The sequence below is a fragment of the Oryza brachyantha genome, chromosome 5 (genome assembly GCF_000231095.2).
Source record: "Oryza brachyantha chromosome 5, ObraRS2, whole genome shotgun sequence".
Classification (NCBI taxonomy): domain Eukaryota; kingdom Viridiplantae; phylum Streptophyta; class Magnoliopsida; order Poales; family Poaceae; genus Oryza; species Oryza brachyantha.
In genome coordinates this window covers 14,207,210-14,222,204 of record NC_023167.2, presented here as the reverse complement: position 1 = coordinate 14,222,204, position 14,995 = coordinate 14,207,210, and the positions used below count along the sequence as shown (strand labels likewise).

The 14,995-nt window shown below is 42.2% G+C and overlaps 1 protein-coding gene across 1 annotated transcript; it reads right to left on the bottom strand.

Annotated features, from left to right (window-relative positions):
* Nucleotides 1-8,375: 8,375 nt before the first annotated feature.
* LOC102701265 (transcription factor DIVARICATA-like) lies at nucleotides 8,376-9,925 on the bottom strand. The gene is made up of 2 exons (XM_040524640.1): nucleotides 9,543-9,925; nucleotides 8,376-9,017 (listed from the first exon to the last, which is right to left on the bottom strand). The coding sequence occupies exons 1-2, from the start codon at nucleotides 9,923-9,925 to the stop codon at nucleotides 8,831-8,833; spliced, it is 570 nt and encodes a 189-aa protein (XP_040380574.1). The 3' UTR covers nucleotides 8,376-8,830.
* Between the last annotated feature and the right edge of the window lie 5,070 nt (nucleotides 9,926-14,995).

The window sequence follows — 14,995 nt, the reverse complement described above, 5'->3', positions numbered from 1 at the left end:
ATTCCATGGAACCAATTAACCATAATGCAAGAGAATACACAGTACAACTTGCATTTTGGTTTTGCATACTTCATATATAACCATCATCATTCACCTTTTTTTTAATGAATGCCACCATTCATAGCCTTCATACCGTTCGAGTGCATACATTTCTCATGGAATAGACAATCGTGCATAATCGATAACTAATTAAATGCAACTTGTTCTTTGGGCATGCATGCACACGGAAAGATTCGTCCGTTGATCGTGACATCTTTATTTCTATAGCGTCGCCAAAGAGATCAAGCCCACAAGCTCCTAGCCACAACATGACGCCATGCACAATTTCTCACCAATTCTCACGTTGACTATCCGTTGAACACCGGTTGCTGATAAAATACAAACATTCCCGTTCGTTTTACACTAGTTCCAAAAGTCTCTTACGTGCCGGTTGAAATCCACGTCAATATGCGGTTGACGAGCTGCCAAAAAAAAAAGAGAGAAGAAGATTGAGCTGGCTCGAATTAGACAGAATCAGATATAACTCCAAATTAAATCAACAAATCAATTCATCAACAATAGACAAAATCAATATACACATATAGATGCCCAAATCAATACCCATAACATGTCACCGGCAACTGTTCTATTAATAAAATAATTAGTGGTCAATCCCTTGTCATAAAAAAAGTCATGTATTTTGAAACAGATGAATAATATCCTGGCATGCTACAGATCTGGTCGTCGACACTGCTCGTGGTGTTTGGCGCGATTAAAGAAACTAATCTAAGGCCCTCCTTGAATCATAGGAGTGAAAAAACAGAGAAATAGGAAAAATATAAGATTTTAACAGAAATATAAGTGTAAAAAACACAGGAAAAATGTAGGAATGACCGTTTGATTGGATCACAGGAAAAACACAGGAATTTGAGAAGATATAAAGAATCATGCCCCCTTTGATTCAAAGAAATTTCATAGGAATTTCAGAGGATTTCATTCCTATATATAGAATTTTTTCCTACAAAGCCCTTTGAATCAAAGGAATGAATCATATGAAATTCTATGGAATTCCTATGGAATGCATCTTCATGTACAAGTTTTGGAGAAAATTTAACGAGAGGTTGAACCTCCTAGAAAAAAATCCTTTGAGTTTATATTTCTCCTTAAATTCTTGTGTTTTTCTTGTGGTCCAATCAAACGGTCTTTCCTATGTTTTTCCTGTTTTGCAATCCTATGTTTTACACCTACATTCCTGTTAGAATACTGTGTTTTTAATATTCCTTCGTTTTTTCATTTCTGTGATTCAAAGGGGCCCTCAAAAGGATTTTTCCATGAGGTTCTACCTCTGGTTAAATTTCCTCCAAAATTTATATGTGAAGAGGCATTCCATACAAATTTCATAGGATTTCATGGGGTTGATTCCTTTGATTAAAAAGATTTTGTAGGAAAATTCCTGTAGGAATGAAATCCTCCAAAATTTCTATCGATTTTCTTAGAATCAAAGGAGGCCTAAGTAGGGGCTATTTTGGCCCATAAGAAAAAATGGTATGCAAAAAGAAAAAAAACTAAGGACGTCCGTGCCTACATAATTGCACGATTCGAATTTAACAAAATTAGTAGCATCCACCTGATTTTAGTCTTAGCAATGGTATTCTCAAATAAGACATTTTAATAGCCGCGTGATCCAATTGACCTAAACACAAGGCCACCATTGCAGGATGGGCCAGCTGGACTATATCGCCTTGTTTGGGCCACACACACACACACACGGACTCGTGCGGGCAATGCAAGCGGGCGTAGCTGCACGGCTCGGCAGCTTCCGAACCGAAAGGCATTTCAGCAACCACGCCGCGCTAGCCGTGGGACCTGATCACATCTCGGGGTCGGGGCCCTGGAATCAGATTCCGATCGAATCGACGCTGCATTGCCACGATCGAGGCACTCTGCATACGTACAGATTCCAGACGCACACTGCAGGCATGCGCCGCACAACACAGAAACGCGCGATCGTGAAAATGTTAGGCACGCACCACGGTCGCCACCGATCGATGAGGAAGCTTCAGATCTCCAGCCATGCATCCAGTTTAGTTCACAGCTGCAGATGAACCTGATATTGCACGCCCCAGGTTTAGTTTACACACACACACATGTTAATTTCAGTTGGAAAGGGATCTAGGCTTCTTTCGGCTGCAAACGCCGTCCAGACTCCAGAGGATGACCCCTCTCTGCCTTGCCAGCAACGTGAACGAATCACGGTGAAGCAACGAGGCGAAATACGCACGTTGGTCGGTTGATCCGCATCTTATGATGACACGATGTACTGCCCATGATTCTATCTCGACTGCGATGCCTCCTTCCAGCTATCCGTTTTTCTAATGATCATTGCAAATATTCCAACCGCGATCAATGTTAACTATTTGGCTAACTAGACAACCACACCAATTAACAAAAGAGTGATCCGTTCGATGGATCTCCTTTTCCTGTCAGCATACACGCACGTACGGCTAAAAGTGAAGAACCAAATCAGCACAATCACCACTGGCAAAAACGAGAGATGCAAGCCTGCAAGTTGTGCCCAATTAGGCCGGCGGATAAGGTGGACTAGTGGAGGGCGTACAGGCGTGCACATATACGTGCCACAAATTCGTCGTGAGCTCGAGAGATCCGGTGGTTTACACGAGATTATACACACGAGACGATGAAAGGTTTGGGTCCGAGACTCCCACTGCTCGGTGCTGGGCCTGCTGGCATCCCAGATGAGCCGTGAGCGTGACGTGACGTGCGTAATGTGGAGGGCTCCGTGATCGTATCCTTGGGAAGCTTTCTGTTTATATTTTTAATTAAAAATTAGCAACAATAGTTTTCTAAAAATCTATTTTTTGATTTTTAATACTCCTCCATATTTTTTTATATGACGCCGTTGACTTTTACATCCACGTTTAACCATTCGTCTTATTAAAAAATTATACAATTATTAATTATTTTATTATAATATGATTTATTATTATAGAAACTTTAGGTATGCATTATAATTTTATATATTTGGATATAAATTTTAAATAAGACGAATGATCAAACATAATTATTAACGGTGTTATACATATTTTTGGAGCGAGTAAGAATGTGTATATATATACAAATAAATAAACTTTGTTGGGCCCACGCCCGGTAGTTGGGATCCGGTGGTCCGGCTCTCACGTCACTTGCGGCCGCGGCCCGCAGGGAATCTCCAAACGTGGGCGGCGCCCCCACTGAATTCCCACGCGCGTTTATGCAAGTGCTTTTATTATTTGGCTATTTGCAATCATGTACTAGGTGTATTAATAGAGTTTTACTTCGAGATATCGGTATCTCATAGTACTAAATCGTTTCTGATCATAAGATCCAACAGTGCATACCGGTACCTTGAGATATAAAAGAAAGGATTGGAGTAAAACTAGTATTAATAACATGGGAGTTGGGTATTCATTTCTGTCGAAATAGCCGAAACAATCCGCTCTAATCAACGAGATTGTCACCTCATCTTCCTGCTTCAATTTATAGTTATAAGTTAAAATTTAAATTTTTAATTTTTAATTTGAAGTTGATTTTTAAAGATTTTTTAATCAAAGTTTATTTTTCAGTAGTAGCTATTAAATCGCTAAGAATATATATATATATATATAATATTTATCTATAAATTATTTTTGTTTATAAATATATCGGTATGGAAAAAAGCCACAGCTTCTTCCAGTTTGAGCGTGGCTATGGCGCTCGCCAAGTCGTCAGCAAAGCGAGGAGTATACCAGATAAAAAGCCGCTTGATTCGTCATTCATCGAGTCGGAATCGGTCGTGCCAATCCTCCTATGCTCCCCCCCCCCCCCCCCCCCCCCCCCCCCTTTTCTGCATTGTTCGTTTGGGCTGCGGCGAAGACGTGAAGAGGTCGGCGCCACGCGACCCGAACCCCCGAATCCGTCCAAAAGCGCATGACCGCAAGGCGCCTACTAGACGAGCACGGCGCGACAAGGGACTTGGCCAGTAGCCCAGTACCGGTTTTGATATACGAATCCAGAATAAAAATTATCGGAAATACTAATTATTTAATTTTTATACTTGTACACTAATTAATATGGTATAATTTAGTAAAAATTAGATAATTTATCCGAGATCCTCGGACCCCGAGTAACTACATATAGTAGGTTCGACCCTGTCAGTTCTCGGTTACTCGCTCCCATCAGTCATCACTTTCTTCATTAATATAGGTTCGGAGCTATTATCTTCATTTTTATCTTCACCCTGATCAAGGCAATTCGTCGTTGCAACAGGGCCGAGTGTGGACATAGCAGTAACTTTGAACGTTCCCCGTAGATGGTCGTGTTAGAACACTACATTAAACTGGTAAACTGGATTTTTCTGTAATATATACTCGCCCTTTTCTCAAATAGAACAACTTAATCTGAGATGTAACACGTCTTAGGACTATAAATCTAGACAAATATGTCTAGTTTAGAACAAGGATACATCTTATCTTAATTCTATGTAGCTATATTTTAGGATGGAGACAGTAAATGAGAAGTAAGCTGCGTTAGCTGAGTCAGTCCAACTATCCGAATCCTGGCGCTTCCATATATGAAAGGACTCCGTCTAACAACAAAGCAATACGAAGGGCATGTTCTTTCGATGATAAAAAATAGAATATTATCTGATTTTTTATAGCTATTTAGTGGTAGAAACAAAGAAATTAACTGCTACGAGATTATAAATCTACTCTATAAACATGACATGATAAACCTTTATATAGATATTAATTTTCACAAAACACACCGTTTAACAGTTTGGAAAACATGCACGTAAAAGTTGAGAAATAATCTAGGATTAATTCATGAAAACAACACAGTAACACCCCATCATTTTGCTTTTGTTTATGATTATAAGCTAAAATTTAAAATTTAAATTTAGAGTTAATTTTAAGATTTTTTACCTCGTAGTTTATTTTTCAGTCTTAGATTTAGATCGCTAAGAAAATAATACATATAAAAAATCCATAAATTCATTTTATTTGTAAATATGTTACTTAGCTTTTTGTGAAATAAGCCAAAGGATCCCCTACGCACAGAAGACTAGAAGTGAGGTACACATCAAAGATCACCATTCGCCAATGAGATTTGTTTTGGTGTAACAAAAAGTATCTTGAGATACCGGTAACTCGAGATACCAAATATTTTCTATCATTGGATCTGGCTGAGTAGGATGTGCATTGTTAGATCCAACAATCAGAAACAATTTGATACCACGAGACACCGGTACCTCGAGATATTTTTTATTGGACGGAAGCAAACATCTTCGCCAATGCTCGTGACGGCAAAGCATCCGGCTGCCGGTCTCCCCTACTGTACGCACGCACGCACGAGCGCACTCTGAGAATACTCTGCTTCGTGTATCTCAGAGTGAGCTTCAATACCCCTGGCTCGGCATATGATCGATGATGTATCATTATCCGCAAGACCACCAAGACCACAACCACCAAAGCAAACATTCCTTTTACATGTCCAAAACCCAACAAACAACACTTGCGCTATCCGCATTCCCAACACTCCCATACCAGTCTCACGCTGCAGAATCCTTCGGTGACGATGAGCTCGGGCGTGCTCTCTGGATAAGAATATGCACAGCGCGCGACGGCCGGCGGAGCGGGCCAGAGAGCCGAGAGCGCGTGCCGAAAATCTCCAGACGGATGGGAGCGCGCGAGGACGGGGCGGGCGCACTTTTTTTGCGTGGCCCACGGCGGACGTGGCCACGCGTCCTGCCACCCACCGTGCGGCCGCCGCCGCCGCAGCAGCAGCAAGTTGCAGCTGAGCTGATCTGAATCCGATGCTCTCGCGCTCGCGCGGCCCCCACGTAGAGGCGATCGATCGATCGCGGCTAAAGTGAGCGGGGGCAGGCCACCGATCCCCGACCTCTCCTATTGCATGTCACGACAGCAACGAGAGATTCGGACGAGCGTGATGGGGACATGTACAGTAGCGCAACGCATGCCAAATCGAGGGGGCGAACGCATGCCTATGTGTTACAGGTTACAACCATATGTATGCACGGGATTGCATGATAGGCTGTGTGACTTCGTGTCCAAAGCGTAAGATTCTTGTATCGATACGAGCTTAACGGGGGAGAAAACGACCGATACCGCCGGCAGATTCGTCGGCCGTACGTGGGCAGAGGAAATGTAGAATTTTTCTCGCGCTGCGCAGCACATCGGAACGGCTCTCCGGCCACGGCTTTGTTCTAAGATTTGTTGAAAAGGTTCATTCGTTGGTGTTAATGGTATATTTATAAACGAAAAATAATATGTGAATAAAATTTTTATGTACATATTCTTAACGATCTTAAAAAAGGCTGAAAAATAAGTTATAATAAAAAACTCAAAATCAACTCTAGGTTTATGGTTAAAAATTTAAATTTGGCTTATAAACATGAGAAGAAACGAAAATATGAAGTTGCTAGTTAAGTTTAATAAAGATTGAGGATATGTAAATAAGAAACATAATTAGCATATAATTAATTAAGTTTTAGTTATATAAAAATTTGAAAATAAGTTTATTTGATTTTTAAACAACTTCTATATAAAAGTCGTTCACACAAAAATGTACCGCTTAACTGTTTAAAAAACGTGCGCTCAAAAAAAAACAAGTAACTAAGCTCATTTAGCTGATTAGAATGGAGCCTGAGTGTTATCCCCACTTATTATGGCACACATAGATGGCGATAGATCAGGGACAAGTTAGAAAATCTTTAAGAGAATTATCAAATAACTCTTTATACCAAATTCTAGTAATTATATTGAAAAAATTATTCTCAAAGAAAATACTCATGTGACTTACTATACCACCTGATCTTGCCCTACCAAATCTTTCACAACTTCAATAGTAGCACATGTATGTTTGATTTGCTACTAATTTTCACCCATAGTTGTACAAATTCTATACTATCAAATTTGGTTGTACCAAAATTTGTCAAGGTTTTGGCAGTACCAATATTTTTGGACTACAAAGGTTTTGGCACAACCAGAACTTGCCAAGGTTATTGCCAACTTCAATAATAAATAGTACCGTATGTATGTTTGGTTTGCTACCAATTTACACCATACTACTATAAATTCTGCATTACCCAATTTAGTAGTACTAGAACTTGCAAAGGTTCTAACACTAAACTTTTCACACATAAAGTAGAAATACAAATTAGAAATATCTGAAATTCAGATAAAATAAATAAATTTAAAAGTTAAGACCATGTAGAAATACAATTAAACGGCAAGATAGAAAAAGAAGAGTCCAAATTCAAATTGAATTAGAAAATATGAAACTCGGAGTAAAAAAATGTTCTTAAAACCAGAGTCCATGTAGAAATACCACTAAAACAAATCTGAAATTAAGATTAAAAATAAGTAATGTTGAGAAGAGATCAATGTTTAAAATTTGGATTAAAAATAACTAATATTGACAGAATAGTTCATACCTAGTACAATTGGATACCAATACCAATTCAAGTTGCAAAGGTAACTAAAATCATATCAGCTATTCAGATTTCAATATGGTTTCCAAAGTCTAATACAAACATCATAAAAATTCAGCAACAATAAATGATAGAATAACAATTTTGAGTATCTATAGAAAGAAGTCAGTATAAAACAATATTCTGTAAGAAATTAGGACTATATGAAATCCATGTAAATCTAATTCTAAGAATGATTTCAAACTGAAATAAAAAAAAAAGTCGACAATATTTGTTTTCGACAGAAACTCTAATAAAACATCTCCATCTTTAAAATATGAAGTAAAAACATAAAATATATAGTAAAAATATTATTAGTTTATATCAAATATACCATATTTGAATATATGTCAGTTGGAGTAATTCGATTGCTATACAGCCTTAAAGTAAATCATTATACATTATGATTTGACATAGACTAGAGATTCAGAAAACATCAATGTATAAAGTAAGAGTAATAACCTAACAGGTAAATTTCTCTGTGCTAATATATAAGATATTATAATAATATATTTGAACGAGCGCATTTATCTGAAGAATACTTTACGTTTAAGATGTGTTAGTAGTATCTCGGATTCTCAAGCAAAAGAATGTCACCAAGGTACTCAACCATGAACACCGCTGTGCTGTCTGTGCATGACCAGCTAGAATGCTAGATAGACCCATAACAGGCACAAGGACAACTCAACACTACACCACCGTACTCACAAAAGACCATCAACGGTTCCTAAACGGTATCATCATTACGTACCGAGCTTGCGTGAAGTGACGGAATCAGACTCTGCAGGTCATATATGCATCTCCATTGAGACCAGCCAATGCAAGAAAGCAAAGGAGCAACTAATACCATCCTAATAAGTTTGCCATTACGATGATTTTTATGGATGTATTGGAAAGATGACAACCGAATATAACCCGTTGCCCCTAACAAGTATCAACCATGTGCAGGACTGCTAAACTCCTTTCAGCTTACATGCATGTCACTCACACACGATCGATGAAGCAGATACAGTTATTATTCAACAAGTACACAAACTACTATATCGCAGCACTTGATCACAGGTTCCAGCCGATCGAGCTTTAATTAGCTTCAGTTCTAGCCTAGCTACATTTTTACACGACGGGAGCGAGCGGAACTAACGGAGATGCATGGTCGGTGACTAGACCCCACCGTTCGTTCTCTCCTCGTCGATGAGGTGATCGAAAGCAACTGGTTTGGGTGAAGCAAATGCATGCTCACTAAGCCCTGGACCAGACCGGATCGTGCTGCATGCAAATATCATATATGTATATGTCGTCGCGCAGGAGCCGCGCGCCCACGCATCACGGGGCGGTGATGTCGTGGATGCTCTTGCGCTTGGTGTCGCCGCGGCTGCCGGCGTTGGCCTGGCGGATGAAGAACTTCTGCGCGTGGCTCGCCACCTGCGTCGGCGTCCGCGTCTTCACCGACCACCGCGAGATGTTGCGCCAGTCGCCGCGCCCGTACTTCTCTAGCCCTTCCAAGAACAACCTACGCAAACATGAAAAAGGAGAAAAAAAATTAGGCGATCCGGTGTACGGTGTACGGTGTACATAGAACAAAAGTAGAAGTACTCCGTACTAGGAGTACTATGAGCTATGGGGACATTTGCCACTCATCTTTTCGCTTCTGTTGATACTTATAAATCAAAATTTAAATTTATAATCTTATATTTAGAATTAAATTTTAAGATTTCTTATCTTATTTATTACAAACTGAGCTTTTAGATTTAAAAATAAGTATAAACAAGTTTTATTTTTAAATTATTTTTATTTATAAATATGTTGTTAGACTTTTTTCCCTGTATAAGCCTAGCCCCTTGGCCCGGGTGACCGTGTGTCGGTGGGACTGGTGTAGTGGGCCACGGAATAATCCGACGTGGAAAGATTCATACTCCTCCAGAACCAGTAGTATCTAGGACCTCGAAAACTAACCGAGAATAGCAAAGGGGGAAAAGGACAAAAGAAAACCACGGAACACACGGCCGAGATTTTCACGGCGCGAGCGGACGCGTACCTGTGCTCCTCTTCGGTCCAGGGCACGCCGCGGCGGCGCTCATCACCACCCGCGCCCCCGCCGCCGCGGCCGCGGCCAGCGCCCTGCACCCCACCGCGGCCGGCGCCGTCGTCGCCGTCGTCCCAGCACCCCGGGGACTCGACCATCCCGCGCTCGATGAGGTCGACGTCGCTCACGAGCGCCTGGTAGTGCTCCCAGACCTCCTGCGCCGAGCGCCCCGGGAGCCGCGACGCCACGAGCACCCACCGGTTCGGCGTGTGGTCCGGGAACGCCACGAGCGCGCTCTCGAACACCTTGTCCTCCGCCTTGCTCCACGCCCTGCTGCTCGGCGCCGCCATCATTGCTGCCGCCCACGACGACGAGCCACCTCGGTAGAAGGCCATCGATCCCTTCGTTGGCGCGCGCTAGTGAGAGCAACTTGCCCGTGTGTTGCGACTGCCGGTGCTCTGCGTTGGATCTTGTGGCACACCGGGAGGCAAATGGGCGCCTTATATAAAGATTTGTAGCGGGGTGGCCAGCGTGTTGCCCTTTTTTTTGTTGTCATTCCTGGTTGCTTTAATTTTTCTTTTTTGTTGCCATATGAGGTGCATGCGGAAAGCTCAAGCTGATTGCCTCATGATGAGGTGGCTGGCTTGTTATTTCGGCCAGAGGCATATCCAAATTGCGTACAGCTCTTGTGCTCTCGTACCATAGATGTTTAGATTTAGATTCCCCGGTCGAAAGGTAAATTTGATCAGCAAAGAATCAAAGATCTGATGAGCACCATCCAATCCACTTTTTTTCTTTTCAATAGATCTTGAACGAAGCCGTGACCAGAGAACCGTTCCGATGTGCACGCCGCGAGAAAAAAAAATCCTACTTCCTTTTGCCCGCGGCCGGCCGACGAATCCGCCGGCTGTACCAATCGTTTTCCCTCCCGTTACACTCGAATCTGACACAGGATCTTACACACTTTCGACAGCACACACCACACCACATCACGCGGATACTGGGTTTAGTGCACACGGATGCTGCAGTAAACACATACGCGTTTGTTCTCGATTTGACGTACGTTACGTTACTGTGCATGTCCCCGTTCGTCGGAATCTCTCGTGCTGTCGTGACCTGGGCGAGGTCAGAACCGGTGGCATGGCAAGCTGCTCAGCCGCAAGCGAGTAGTACCGGATTCGGATCAGCTCGGCTCAGCCGCAAACTGTTGCAGTGCAGAGGCGGCGGCACGGTGGGTGGCAGGGCGCGAGGCCACGTCCGCGTTGGCCCACGCACGTACGCAGAAAGTGCGCCCGTCCGGCCGGTGGGTGCTGTGCGCGCCGCCGTCCGTCCGTCCTCCCAGCCGGCTGGAGGTTTTTGGGCACGCGGTCGTAAACCGGGCCGTCGCGGCTTTGTGCTTATTCTTATCCAGATCGCGCGCGCGAGCTCATCATCATCGCGCTCCTCCGTGATCTCCCCTGTCGCTATCTATTTCTGGAAGGATGCTGCTGTGCTGTGCTGTGCGAGCTCGATGAGAGTTGTTATTTTCGTTTTTTTTCCAATGCTTATAAGCTAAATTTTAAGTTTAGAGTTAATTTTGAGTGTTTTTATTATAATTTATTTTTAAAATTTTACTTTTATATTGCTAAGAATATATATATATATTATTTATAAAAGAGACCCATATCTACAGCAGTGTTAATGGAGGGCGTGGTTTGGTAATACACCAATTTGGCCACTATTAGTAGATATAATGATTTCTTTCACTTCACAATCCCAAATAATTCGCTTAGGAGTCAGTACATAAAGATTTAATTTCATATTTTTTATTTGTAAATATGTTATTTGTTTGTTTTAAAAAAACAAACAATGGGGGTGTGAGTGTGGGGATAATGCAGGTGTTGTTGGGTTTGGACGTGTAAAAGTGATCTTTTCTTTTGTGGTTGTGGATAATGATGCATCGCTCGATCGTATGCTCATATGTGGAGCCGGGGAGTTCGTTGATGCCCACTCGAGACACGAAGATGAATAATCTGAGAGTGCGTGCGTGTGCGCGTTCGTACAGCATGGAGGCCGGACAGCCGGAGGCATTGTCGTCACGTGCATTGGTGAATTAGTGGTGATCTCTGATTCGTACCGCACTTGTGTGAACAGGGAGGCCGGGCGGACGGAGTGTCCTTTCGTACATGGAAACGCCAGGATTAATTCGAACTAATTAACCCCTTCCCATTTATCCTAAGAGTACCAGTTTACTACTTTAAATCTAGTGATACGACTGCCTATACTGGAAGGTTCAAAGTTACTATTACTGCTGTGTGGGCACTTGGTTCTGTTGCAAGGACGATTTGCCTCCCCTGATCAGGAATTCAGGATGAAGATAAAAAACGAAGAGATTAGCTCAGAAGATAGGGATGAGCGAGACTAACTCACTAACTGATAACCGGTAGTATTTGGCTAGTTCCTTGTCGCGGTGCGGTGCGGTGCGGGTCCAGTAGGCGCCATATGGCCAGCACGGTTTTGGATGGATTCGGTGATTCGGGTCGCATGGCGCCGACCTGATCTTCTCGTATTTGGCCGCAGCCAAACAAACAGTGCTGGCAAGGAGGGCAGAGGAGGATTGCGACAGACGATTCAGATGCGACGAATCAATGGAGGTATCTTAGGGAATTTACTACAGCAATTTTGAAATTTTGGTCATTTTAAAAACTTAATTTATAAATAGATCCATAAAAGTACTTATAGTACGAATCAACTTTTTAATCGCGCCAACGGTAGTTGCGTCGATATTGAATAGTACGACACCAATATTGTTGGTGCCGTCCTCCAAGCGTTATACACACCATTATGTTATGCTCATGTGGCTGGAGGACGACGCTAACGACATTGATACCGTCTAATTCAATGTCGGCACCAGTAACGTTGACGGTCAAAATGGTTTATTCATGCAATAAGTTTTTTAGCGATACGATGAGTGGTCTAGTTCGCCACATCGGTGTGACAACGGTAACTTAGCTAATGGCACACCCTTACAAGGATCGTTACTCCTTACAGAGAACACAAAAGCCTCGTTGGACCAGGGCCACGATTGGGGTGAAGCCACAACACCCACTGTGTTAGGAGGGTCATTATCCTGTTTGTGCTAGGAAGAAGAAATGGAAAAGAATGGTGACTAACCTAAGCAAGCGATGGCGAGGACAATGCATCTGCTACTATTGATGATCACCACCACCACCTTTAGGAAGACCGAAAAATTTGGCACAATATACTCACATTTGAGTTATTGCCACCATAGGCTACCGCTCCATCTTTGAGGTCCCCGTTGCCACGGCCCACTGCTTGGAGAAGGAGAAGCACCATCCTTGGAGAAGAGGTGCAGCGACGAGCAGAGAAGGGGAGGGAGAGGCTGGAGGAGGCGGCGCTCGTCGTAGAGAGGGAAGAGTGAAGGAAGAGGGAGAGGGATTACCAATAAAGAACCGGAGGTATATGAAGTTTTATATTTGTTCATTTTGTGGAGATTTGAGAGATAGGTGGATATATTTTTTTGGTTTTTAAGGGCCTTTTTGCAAAATTATGGATTTTCTTTAAAAATAAAAATGACGACTAAAATAAAATATAGAGTAAACTAAACAACTGGTTCTAAACTTGTAGTGATGCGTTATCCAGTCCTCTAAACTCTCAAAATGTAAATCCAAGCCCTAAATTTAGTAAAAGTTGTTTATTTCAGTTCTAAATCGTCACAGCCTCTCCGAGATTTCATGTGGCACGCCAATGGATGCTAATGTGGGATGCAATTGTAGCAAGAAGGATGAGAGCAAGGGGAAAAGGTGTAGTAGAAAAAGAAAAGAAGTAAAAAGGAATTATTTGTCAATAAGCGATGATGCTAAATTAGTGTCACGAAGGATATCTAAGGGGTTATGGTGATTTGGGACTATAATAACACTCTTTGATAACTTTGGGGATTTTGATGTGTATTTTATGTGTTTATAAACCTAGATAACACCTCCTATAAGTTTAAGGATTCCTTGTGCACTTCACTTTAAAATATATTAGGGACCAATAAATCAAAAGTATCACTTAAAACCTATATTATGAAAGAAAAATCTTGATGAATAACTTCAGCTGATATGACAGTTGAGACCACCCAATTTAAACGTCTTGCCTCTCTATTAGGGGTTATTCCCCGAATGGTGTGATCCGCACCTGAACTCATGTCTTGAGATCTGTGACCAAACTCGCTTTGTTGATAACGCGTCGCTTGTTTATGCAATCGACTGTGGCCACGCCTAAAATGTATGAAACAACCTTTTAGGTGATCGTTGAGCCATATTGGTTGGAATCGATTCCTAGTTCCCACAAAATACCAAAATCATTATATTTGTGGGAATGAATTATAATCCCTCAATGTGATGCTCATTCCTTTGTACATATTACATAAATAGTTATGATTTTTTAAAATATTGATAACATAAATAATTTTGTGATATGTCACTATATATAATTTAATCTCTATAAATCGTAAAAAAAATTCGATATCACATGCTGTATGCCTATATGATATGTTTTGTCTCGCTCATCATCTAATCACAGGTGATCTCACGCTTGCTCTTTCCACGAGAACATTCCGATTGCAGCGTCCAAACAACGCCGCTGAGCTGGAGCTGCAGCCTGCAGGACCGCCCGTGGGACGAGAGAAAGAAAAATCGGTGGGCGGCTGGCGCGGCGTGCCCACGCCGCCCACGTTTGGATTCTCCGGGAACGGGAGGAGTGACGCCAGCGCCGGCCCGATCATCCCACCACACAGGATGCCCCACCGCTGGCCGTGGGCCGCGCGTGGTAGCGGCCAGGGATAAAAGATTACGCAGCCCACCACAATTACACCGAGCACCAGCCGTCTCCTCTCTTCTCCTTTTTGCCACACGGCATGTCACGCTTATGGGCTCATGGCATGTCTGATGTCTCTGGTGTGATCTTGCCCTCATCCAAAGATAAAAAAATAAAAGATATATGATTTATTATTAACTATTTAATATTTAATGATATAAACAATGAAATTAGATACTGCAATGTTAAAAATCTATTTTAAAAATGTAATATGGTAAACTTATATAAAAAGTTATAAAAAAGTATATTTTCTGGTAGTTTGGGAGGTGAGCGTGCAAAAATCAAGAAAAAATCATAAAGAAAAAAAAACGGAGTCCACTTACCGGACCTCTGGGGCTCTCGAAGGACTTGTGGCACGTATATGTGCACGCCTGTAACCCGCACTAGTGCACCTTAGCCGCGGGCTAATTGGGCAAGTTGCAGGGCTGGCATGCATCTCTCGTTTTTAGCAAAGTGGTGGTTAATTGTGCTGATTCGGTTCTCCACTTTTAGCCGTACGGCCGCGGGTATGATGACAGGAAAGGGAGATCCATCGACCGATCGATCACTCTTTCGTTAACTAGTTTTCTTGTGTAGTTAGCTAGCCAGTATACATTATATGCTGT

Coding starts and splice junctions, on each gene's coding strand:
- LOC102701265 (XM_040524640.1), bottom strand. CDS start 9,925: ATGGCCTTCTACCGAGGTGGCTCGTCGTCGTGGGCGGCAGCAATGATG. Junction 9,018..9,542: donor TGGACCGAAGAGGAGCACAG/GTACGCGTCCGC, acceptor ATGTTTGCGTAG/GTTGTTCTTGGAAGGGCTAG.